This window comes from Aulostomus chinensis, chromosome 16, assembly GCF_037954235.1.
Source record: "Aulostomus chinensis isolate RoL2024-O1b breed Wild chromosome 16, RoL_Achi_v1.0, whole genome shotgun sequence".
Lineage (NCBI taxonomy): Eukaryota > Metazoa > Chordata > Actinopteri > Syngnathiformes > Aulostomidae > Aulostomus > Aulostomus chinensis.
The window spans coordinates 9987759-9998656 of NC_141335.1; the positions used below are offsets into that span (position 1 = coordinate 9987759).

At 41.2% G+C, this 10898-nt stretch overlaps 2 protein-coding genes across 5 annotated transcripts in view; both read left to right on the forward strand.

Moving 5' to 3' along the window:
- Positions 1-4425, forward strand: part of LOC147247427 (cGMP-dependent protein kinase 1) — a 94625-nt gene extending 90200 nt beyond the window's left edge. For 3 of the 4 annotated variants that reach the window (XM_086179745.1, XM_086179744.1, XM_086179747.1), the window contains exons 11-18: positions 25-164; positions 492-581; positions 1655-1796; positions 2932-3095; positions 3299-3421; positions 3504-3566; positions 3663-3729; positions 3832-4425. In XM_086179745.1, coding sequence (XP_086035871.1) covers positions 25-164; positions 492-581; positions 1655-1796; positions 2932-3095; positions 3299-3421; positions 3504-3566; positions 3663-3729; positions 3832-3930 — 888 coding nt within the window. In that variant the 3' untranslated portion in view covers positions 3931-4425. Of the gene's footprint in view, positions 1-24; positions 165-491; positions 582-1654; positions 1797-2931; positions 3096-3298; positions 3422-3503; positions 3567-3637; positions 3730-3831 lie in introns of those variants that run through there. The other variant, XM_086179746.1, reaches the window with a different exon arrangement.
- Positions 4426-8096: 3671 nt separating this feature from the next.
- Positions 8097-10596, forward strand: LOC147247429 (dickkopf-related protein 1-like). Its single transcript, XM_086180375.1, has 5 exons — positions 8097-8111; positions 8832-9054; positions 9184-9325; positions 9511-9645; positions 9739-10596. Exons 2-5 carry the CDS (start codon positions 8854-8856, stop codon positions 10002-10004), a joined length of 744 nt encoding a protein of 247 aa, XP_086036501.1. The 5' UTR covers positions 8097-8111; positions 8832-8853; the 3' UTR covers positions 10005-10596.
- Positions 10597-10898: the final 302 nt, after the last annotated feature.

Here is a 10898-nt window from a genome sequence, read left to right on the forward strand (position 1 = left end):
GGTTCTTCTTCTCTTTGTGCGCAGGTACAACTCAAGAGTGACGAGAACAAAACGTTTGCCATGAAGATCCTGAAGAAGCGTCACATTGTTGACACGAGACAGCAGGAGCACATTCGCTCAGAAAAACTTATCATGCAGGAGGCCCACTCTGACTTCATTGTTAGGTACACCCTCTTATCAATTACCAAGAGAACCATTAATCCACTCTATAAGTCTACATGTCACGGACGGCTACTTTATCATCTCGGAGGCAGACTAACCTTGGTTTGATTACCAGAGTTTTCTCAGCGGAGCTTGTAGAATCTCTCTTGTCAACTGAGATCTTCCTGTGACCTTGAAAGGGAACACAAGAATTCATGATTGATTGTGTTTATTCTCCATACAGTAAATGTATAAAAATGTTGACTTCTTTTCTCTCCACCCTTGAATCAATCCCCCCCCCCCCCCCATTTGACAGCTGTTTGAGATAAAGACCACCTTTGTGTTCCCAGACTCTATAGGACATTCAAGGACAGCAAGTACCTTTACATGTTGATGGAAGCATGTTTAGGAGGAGAGCTGTGGACCATTCTTAGAGACCGGTAAGCGCGATTTCTTTAGCTCAAAGAAAGTATCGCTCTCTCTCTCTCTCTCTCTCTCTCTCTCTCTCTCTCTCTCTCGCTCTCTCTCTCTCTCTCTCGCTCTCTCTCTCTCTCTCTCTCTCTCTCTCTCTCTCTCTATATCTTATTTAGAGACATTATTTCATCTACAAGGTAGTTGTGGTCAGGATTCAAGCAGCAAAAAAAAAAAAAGACAAGAACAGGACAAGAATAATTACATATAAAAAATATCAAATACGTTTTTTTTTATCCTGTCAGTGTGCACTTGAGACAGTAGCCTTGAAACTTTGACCACCAAAATCTTTTCAGTCTACAACTCTGTCCCAGTGGACTTTGAGCCAAATTTTTGGAAATTCCCTCAAGGGGTTTCAGAGAATAGAATAGACGAACAAATGCCGGACAACCTGAACACATAATAAATAAGCAAAGAGAAAATAACATATTAAAAACATACAAGAGCCGAAGGTAAAAGTGATGATGGCAAATGTTCCACTTGTTTAAAGGATGATTTTATCATCATTTAATTCTATTTGTTTTGTCGTATTTCTTTCAACGCTGTGAACAAAAACGTGTGCTGCAACATATAAAATGCTGTAGTTAACGGCCGTAAACTTCTCAGAAGTCACACACTGTCGTCTCACCTGATAAACTTTGCGTGTTAGATTTTAGAATCAGATATTGTCACATTCTTAAAATTATTTCCTGCTTCATTTTTTTTTCTTAAATCAACTCCTCATTATGTTTCATCTCCAATTTTTTTGTGTTGTCTGAAGAACTTGAAAAAAAAACATGGCCGGCGATTATTTGAAGAGGGCGACGATATGTAAATCATCTTGAGGTTTTATTTTCCTCAAAAGAGTTCATTCTTTGTATTTTCACATCCAGTACCAAAATTTTCATTGGCAATCGCCGGGGGGGCCCTGAGATGGGCCAAACACCTGGCTGGTGTGTGAAAGACATCATTGTCGTTTTGCTGTAGTTATCTAGCAGCATGCAGCTGCCACTTGTCTGCATCTCTGCTGATTTTCACCGCTGCCCCCCTGCTGTGTTTGTAGGGGTTCATTCGAGGACTCAACCACCAGGTTTTACACCGCGTGTGTGGTGGAGGCCTTCGCCTACCTGCATTCCAAAGGCATTATATACAGAGACCTCAAACCAGAGAACCTTATATTGGATCACAGGGGCTATGCCAAACTGGTAAGCGATCTTCTGGGATCATCACCTAAAAAAATTGCATGGTCTGCTTGTGTTCTTTCTTGGTTCTGTGAGGTTAAAATGAAGAGTCAAAAAAAAAAAAAGAAAAGAAACAGCCTCACATTGGCTGTTGATATAACTATGATGCTTTTATGGGGTACCACATTCTGTTCTCGCCTCATGGAAACACCAGGTTGTAGCTTTTAGTGGACCAACATCCAGCTGCTCCGCTGGTTCATGCCAACTAGAAGTAGAATTACCACCTCGCAGCCGTCAGCCTCCACTTAACAGTTCAGCGGCAGTTAAATTCTTGTTTGTCCAGACTCGTAATAACCTGCATGTGGTGCAGACTTTAAAGGGAGGTGTTACTGAGATGACTCTGAATATGCCCAGAAAAACATGATGATGTCACACTTAATTTGACTGGTATAAAATGTCATGTCATGCAATTAGACATTTGTATGTAGTTTTGCCCTAATTATTATCTTGAGTAAGACCAGAAACGTTCTTAAGTGGGTAAATGTCAAAGGTCACATGAAGTCAAATCACTTCATATTTGAGGTGTTACTTCACCCAAAAGTACTCAGTAATGGGTGTGTTGAGCTCCCCGAGACATTTTCCTTGCTGTATTTCTTCTGCTTGACTTGCTTTTTGACAGTAGCACTGAGCAGGGAGTGTTAGGGTTTGTTGTTGTTGTTTTTTTTTTTTATCAAATCGCAGTTTCTGTAGATTATCAAGTATTCAGCTGGATAATGAAGATGTGGATCGTATCAGACAACGTGCTTGAGCGTTCGGAAATGGGCTTTTTTTTTTTTTTTTTTACAGTTTTGCTGTTGTTAGCCGTCAGTCGCCATTAGCTTTGCGCCAAATATACGTAGCTGGCTATTTCTGCATTTTGGAGTCACAAAAAAAAAAAAAAAATCCCGTTTGTTTATGAGTAACTGAAAGACAAAATACATTTTGGAGTGAAGTAGATCTCCTGTCTAAGTGATTTTTACCACAGTTAAAGAAATATCCTCAAGGCGTTCACTTTAGCAAGAATGGGAGAGACAGACAAGTGGAAATAAAAACAATAACACTACGTGACTAAGTACCGAAGTGATGTAATGATTAATGACATCATCTTTCTTTCCATCAGGTGGATTTTGGATTTGCTAAGAAAATTGGTTTTGGGAAGAAAACATGGACCTTCTGTGGGACACCGGAGTATGTAGCACCGGAGATCATCCTGAACAAGGGCCACGACATCTCAGCTGACTACTGGTCTCTAGGAATCCTCATGTTTGAGCTCTTAACTGGCAGGTACACACAAGCCTGGGCATGTTCAGACAAACTAATAACATAAATGTTCCTTTGATTCCATACACATTGAAACAAACAGGCTATACTGCTTGAAGTTTGAGAGTTGTCTCAATGCCAATGACATTTAAATGTCTGGTCTACTCGTCCTCAGGAAGATATTCACATTTTTAAACCGATATATTTTCTTTGCTTCTGTTACACAGCCCTCCATTCTCTGGCCCCGATCCAATGAAGACTTACAACATCATCCTGAGAGGCATCGACATGATCGAATTTCCAAAGAAAATTACCAAAAATGCTGCCAACCTAATCAAAAAGCTATGCAGGTGAGTGTCTGTCCCGGCTGCAGTTCATCTCAGCAGGATTCGTCTGAGAAGCGGTCTGAACGTTGTTTTGTTCCTCCCGCAGGGATAATCCTTCGGAACGACTGGGAAACTTGAAAAATGGTGTCAAAGACATCCAAAAGCACAAGTATGATTGATTGTAGAATAACTGCTTGTCTTTCATTTGTCTTAAAACTATAATTATGAGATTTAGCGTAGAAATAAACGAATGTTTTTGTTGTAGATGGTTCGAGGGCTTTAACTGGGAGGGCTTAAAGAAGGGGACGTTGACGCCTCCTATTATCCCTAATGTAAGTGCTGCTCTTTATTTCATTTGCAAATACTCTTTAAGATTAAATCATCCTCACAAAAAAAAAAAGAAAAATGTTTATCCGTTCTGATTTTTCCGTCAGGTCACGTCAGCAGTTGACACAAGTAACTTCGACAGCTTCCCAGAAGACAACGAAGACCCGCCTCCTGATGACAACTCTGGCTGGGACGTTGATTTCTGAAAGTTCTTTTTCCTCCCCTTGAAACCAAAAGGAACTCTTCTTATGTTTCTTTTTTTGGAGGCCACATTGAGGACATGGCTGTGTTGTTAAAAAAGAAAAGAAAAGAAAAAACTGCAGTAAAAATGAGATGATATGAAAAAAAAAGAAGATAAACGGATGGATGGCACACCCTCTGGGTCACCGATATGCCTTTACTTCACTGTGGCTCTGGATCAAGCATTTATAATGGGACAGCTGTAGCACTTCTTGGGTGTTGTCTTTCACTCAGCTTAAAAAAAAAAGGCAAAGGAGATGAAAGTGCAGGGATACACACACTTACACACTAAACAAAAATGGCTGAACACGGAGCCAGTTTTTCCCTATGTAACAGGGAAAAATGTTAAATGGGAGGACGAATGTTGGATAGACTTTCTTTGTTTGCTTCTAAGATAAATAAGAATGTGATGGGTGGTCCAAAAAGACAGATTATGTTTTGTGTTTCCTCAATATTTGTTGGTAGACTTTTGACTTTTGGGGGGCAAGGGGTGGGGGTGGGGGTGGGGGGTGGGGGGTAATGGGATGTGACTGCAGTTGTTCTCTGGTTTTTTGTGGGGTTTTTCCAACGTGCAGCTGTCGCTTGCTGCAACGACTTCCCAGAGATCTACACACACACACACAACCAACTGGTATCAAGTGCTCTAGACTTACCTGAATGTCATTCATTTTCTTCTTCATGCGGCATACAGTATGTACGGTACGTAGTATTTGAATTTACAAACTCATAAATGAACACAACCGGGATAAAATCAAACAGTCGGGACGCTTAGATCAAGCACAAACCCTGTGCATTCAGTGGAGAGAAAAGAAAAAGACTGAGTTCCCTGTTTAAAATTTATGGAACAACACACCGACACAAGTGATATGTCAGTATTTCCATGAAGCAATGTGTCCTTATGCACTTAAGATCATTAACCGAGGATAAACATTCATCTGAAGCTCAAGTAGATGAAGTCACACTTTCTTTTTTCTGTTCATAAATACGCTTTGAATCCCACATATGAATGCCTCTATTATTTTCAAATCACCCAAATGCCTCTTCCCGGTCAACCAAAATGGACGTGGCTCCTGTATAGCTCTGACATAACTGTGAACATGGTTTTGATGTCTTTGGTGCTGTTATTGGTAAATTATGATGAGCGATGTTATAATGACAGTACTGGTTATTGTTTGGTTTTTTTTCTGTTTTGGGTTTTTTTTTTGTAAAGTGATTTATTTGTTTGTGTGCTTGATTACTTCGGTACGTACTTCTTTAGAAAATTTGGATATTAGAGTCTATTTGTAAACTTGATATGTTTGATATCATTTGACACCATCCGGCATTGTGCAAAATTTGGTATTCTTGAGGTTTTTTAAACAGGTACAACCATGCATTCATGACAATGAACCGCATTCTTAAATCTTGACTGGACATCATCTTCCAACAACAACAACAACAACAACAACAACAACAACAACAACAACAACAACAACTCGTTAAAGACAGTTGGTGAAATGATTCAAGGGGGAAAAAAAAAAGCAAAGGAAATTATATTTTGACAAAACTCACAAGGTCATTATCTCTTATGTCCAATAATCAGAGCAGGAAATCAGAAGAAATGTAAGTGCCTTAAACCAATGGCATACAAAAGTAACATCACGAGACCTTTTTGATGCTGCATGAACACATATACACCTCAAAAACATACGTGTCCTCTTTGATGGCTGCTTCTCATCCTTTGTTATTCTAAATACATTAACCACTATGGAAAGAGAAATTATTTGATGGCCAAGAAAAGAGCATGTGGAATTGATTTCCAGCATTTGATCGATCTCAAATGGACATTTATTCAAATCTATCCGATACGGCTGCAATGACATGCTTTTCTCTGCGTATCTAATGTGAAGTCACCCAGGACTGGCGTTAATGATAGTGAGCGGCAGCTCCGAGGGATCGATCATCGATCAGCGGGGAAATCTGACCGTTTTAGAGAATAACAGGGCAAGAATGATTTGCAGTATTTCAAAAACTACTCTTGTTTACCAATGTTGACAATTTTTGACAGAATGATAGCGAATGGATCATCATCATCATCATCATCATCATTATTGTTCAGTTTAAATCGAGCTGAACAGCACAACTCATATTCCATCCCAGAAAGCCAAACAAACACAATTATACAGAGCCCAGGAGAGGAGATTTTTTGGGGGGGGGGGGGGGGGGATTAAAATAGGCTTCTTTTCCTGCAAGAGTGGTATTATGTAATCCAGGGCAACCAACTGAAGCACTCTGGTTAACCTTGAAGGGGTACAGGGAAGGATTTGGCAGGTTTTCTTCACTTGTCAATATTCAATTTCAGTTACTTGGCAAAAAAACTCCACCAGGGCCATGTGGACAGAATAGTTGCGTCCTCTCTTTTCAAATCTCTCTCACATAGCTGATAAAAATGCCAACTGACGAGCGCAGGTTGGATGTCTTTAAATTACAAGCCAATCTCAAAATAAAAATTGAGTTTGTTAGTTTGACGTTCATTTTGTTTTCGTGTAAAATTTAAGACCCCAAAAGCACACTTGACCTCATAAATACTTTTGCAAATACTCTTGCAAAAAAAAAAAAAAATCCACCCTCGCAACATCTCCTCATGGTGCTCTGTATAATTTTATTTAAATAATATAAGTCATTGAATAAATGTTGATGGGAAACTACGAATGAGAAGAGTAAGGCTTATTTTACTGTATCAAGGGCAGGTTATGTTTATCACACAGCCTTATGTACATCCTCCACTGGTTTTAAAGTCTTATCTTGACCGCCTTCTGCAATGTCACCTGATATTTGCCTTGTGTTTTGTTGTCCTTTCTGCTGTAAATTAATTTTGCAGAGTGCCACTGTATGATTTTTAAAAGTATAGAGTAAAAAACAAATACTTTTAAGTGGTGTTGGTCTCCTTATTTTAAAGAAGGTTGAATGATAGGCTTGTATTCTGTAGTTTGCGGTGCTCACCACAAGAGGGAGCTAAAGGCCCAACAGATCTCTCCCCACCAATGTGCGTCAGCCTGACATCAGCCGGTTAAGATCTCCTCAGATCTAATAATCAGTCCTTAAGGTAATGTCATCCACTTAGCTGTAAGTGCAGATGATTCAGCTTCTCTGGTCCCTGTGTTATTCGCACAACAAATCTGTTTGTGAGGGGAGGGTGGGGGGGACGGGACGGGACAGGGAAATGGCTTGAGCCATAACAACAGGGTGACACTTCTGGAAGATCAAAGGGGATCAAAGTGCATCAAAGGAGCTCACCTTAGCAGCACTGACATTTACTAAAGTGAAGATAAAAGCTTCACTTCAAAAGATATACAGCAATTCAGTGCTATAGTATGTTTGTCAGGTGTCTGCAGCGCATCTCTCTCGCTCCCCCCCCCCACACACACAAAACACACGCACACGCACACACACACACACACACACACACACACACACGCGCACACACACACACAGGCGACCAGCAGATGACGTCCAAGTGCCAACAAAACTTCATAGAGAAACAGAAGAGCTCCTTCCCGTCATACACGTTACCTGTGCGCTGTCTCGGCTATTTCTACAGCTTATAATTATATATATATATATATATATATATATATATATATATATATATATATATATATATATATATATATATATATATATATATAATTAAATAAGTGCGTAAGAGTCAAAGATTCAAAGAGGCTGTTTTATGAGAACTGGACTGATTTAGCTCAGCTGACAAATACACAGTTGATACTCTTCAGGTTTTGAAGCATCTCCTTCTGCGGAGGAACCCGAAGGGGTCAGAGAGGGGGGGGGGGGGGGGGGGCAGATCATGACTTGCCTTTAATCTCGAAGTGCCAGTCAACCCTGAAAGGCCTCACCGCGGAAGTCTATTAATTCGGTAAACTTTTCACACCCCTTAATGGTCTGCATATCCTACACATTGATGTCCGCCACTGGTGTAATCAAGCACACTTTGGGGGGATAATTGCCTCCTTTGCAATTAGAAGGATCAAATGAAGGGAGTTAATCGACGTGAGTGACTTCAATCAGACCGTCAAAAAGCGACGGGCTGCTTGAATGTCAAAGACTCTGGAATATCCGACAGCTTTTATTCTGAGGGACAGGAAGACAAACAGGCGTGAGTACAATAAAACCTATACAAAACGTGCTGGAACTTTGAATTTATTTATTTATTTATTTATTTTTAGCATTTTACCATCATTGTTGGAGAAAATATGTGAATTCTGATATCTGGCATAAATCAGGAGACACATCATCAGCCTGGTGTTGCGCTCTCACTGCACTTTGGCATGTTGTACAAATCAGAATAACACATGAGGGGAATGAAGGGACAGTTCTATTAAAAAGTGAAATGAATGACAATTTCGACCAAAAAAGCCATTCGATACGGTCAATACTGAGTATATTCTGGATACTTTATCTCTAGTAAGCAGCAGCAGCAGCGCTGGAGATTTGATGGTCATTCAGACGGACTCCGCGGGTCATTATCATTACACAAACATGGTGAAACGCGGTCCTGTTCAGGGAGAATAGATGGCCATTTCCGTACAGTGGGGCTCTCTTTGAAATTCCACCCCTCCGCCTTTGTTGTGCACAGCGAGGGGCGGGAAGACAAACAGGTCCACATGTATAAAGCGATCATCCCGGGACTGCAAGACAGGAGACTACCAAGCGTTGTTGCCTCTGGAAACTCTCTGGAAACTTTTGGGATTCAGGATTCAAGGCCGCTTTGGACTTTGTCACTCCGATTTTATTTTATTTTTTTTGTTATTCTTTTGTTTTTCTCCCGGAAGAAAAGTATAAGGGATTTTTTTTTCCCCTCTTAATTTTGCAGCAGAGCAGATTTAAACAGAAGAACCATGCAGACGCCGTCAGCGCATTGCTTTGTGGCTGTGTATCTCACGCTGTTTGGATACCTTACGGACGCGGGGACAATTCTGATGAACTCCAACGCCATTAAAAACTTACCGGGAACTTCAAGTGGTAAAGGAGTCGAGACTGTCAGTCCGAGTCCGCGCACCTCACCACCGGGACATAAATTACCCGTAGACACCTTGCAGGTAATGAACTCTTCCGTGCGTAAAAATCAAGATTGCGCGCTACGGCAAGAGTTGCTGTTACGTAACTTTAATGCGCAAAATCGCACGCTTCAGTGACTCACTGCTGTTGCTTTTGTCCTACTGTGGCAGTCTGCTGTTTGCACTGATGATGAAGACTGCGGAGGCGACGAATTTTGTAACGACGTCCGAGGTGCCTGCCTGCCCTGCCGAAAGAGCCGGAAGCGCTGTGCACGGGATTCCATGTGTTGCGCAGGAAACCGCTGCAGCAACGGTCAGCAAAGACACTCACTTTGAACGCTGACTGTCTCTTTAAGCCTACAAAGTTGTTGTTTATAGCCTGACAGCAGGAAAATAGTCAATTCACTGCCTATATGATGTTTTCATATCTGTTAAATTTACTAAAAAAAAAAAGAAAGAAAGAAACTAAAAGCATCTGTCTTTTATTTGACTTTGCAGGTGTTTGTCAGGCAAATGACATAGAAAGTACAGATGCATCCATCACCTCGGGATGGCACATCCATAACAACACCATGGAGCATCACCTCAAGAGACCTCCCACTGCCCACAGCCATGAGCCCAATGCTGTGAAAGGTGAGTTTCAGCCTCAGGATTCATCTCATTCGGTTGATATATTTGGTGGAGTTTTCATGTTTGTAACATTTTTGTAACTTTTTATCATTTCAGGTCAGGAAGGTGATACTTGCCTGAGATCTGCTGACTGCTCGGAGGGTCTCTGCTGTGCCAGACACTTCTGGTCACGCATCTGTAAGCCGGTGCTGACGGAGGGCCAGGTGTGTACGCGTCACCGCAGGAAAGGCACCCACGGTTTGGAGCTGTTCCAGCGCTGCGACTGTGGTGACGGTCTGGCCTGCAGACCGGAGAAAGGAGAGCGAGACCAAAATGTCAGCAGGACTGCAGCCCGTAACCTACACACCTGTCAGAGACGCTGACAAATGCATGGGCACACACAGACTCACACACACAGACATACTTGCAACCCCACATCGGTCACAGACACTGACTAAAACTTGCATACACCAGAGATGCTGACACACACACACACACACACACACACACACATACACATACACACACAGACACCTAAGACATTCTTTCCTGCCAAAGTTGCTGACACAAACACAGCACCCGGAAGGATAGACATGATTCCTGGAAAAGTGATACACCCTGAGGGATGCAACAGTGCAAGATGAACCGATCCGATTCCCCATCAACAGATGAGGAGTCGGAAGTTAGGAAGTGACATTTCAGAGGTCTTGGTGAGATCGATTCATGTCGGCGGTAATGGCAGAGCTGTTTTGTTTCTCTTTTTATGGAACTTGGAGCCTCAGTTATTGCAGTAAATTACTGTATTGTAAATACGATCCTGGGGGTGGCACTTAATTGAACTATTGAATTCTGTCAACACCAGTATTATACAGACATGGTGCTGCATGCATTGTAAATGTGTTATATATATTGTTTTATAAGAAAATGTTATATATTGAAAATGTGAATATATTTGTTTTATTAAACACTACTCTAATAACCTCACTTCTTCTCCTTCATGATCTTCATTTTTTGGCACAGTTTTTTCTAATAAATGACACGTGTTTATTGCGTTGGAACAAAAAAAACAAACAGAACCACTCAAATAGTCAGTTAAAGGTAGGTATGCGAAGAGAGGGAAAAAAAAAAACATTTCTGGCTCTTAAACAGAAACTCCTTTCTGGAACGCGAGAGTGATTTGAACAATCACTGGTGTTGTTCAGCGCGTTGCCCATTTTTCACAAATATGTGGTCGAGCTTGAGTGGATGGTTTAAATATTTGGCCTCATGCGCTTCTC

Coding starts and splice junctions, on each gene's coding strand:
- LOC147247429 (XM_086180375.1), top strand. CDS start 8,854: ATGCAGACGCCGTCAGCGCATTGCTTTGTGGCTGTGTATCTCACGCTG. Junction 9,055..9,183: donor TACCCGTAGACACCTTGCAG/GTAATGAACTCT, acceptor CTACTGTGGCAG/TCTGCTGTTTGCACTGATGA. Junction 9,326..9,510: donor AGGAAACCGCTGCAGCAACG/GTCAGCAAAGAC, acceptor TTGACTTTGCAG/GTGTTTGTCAGGCAAATGAC.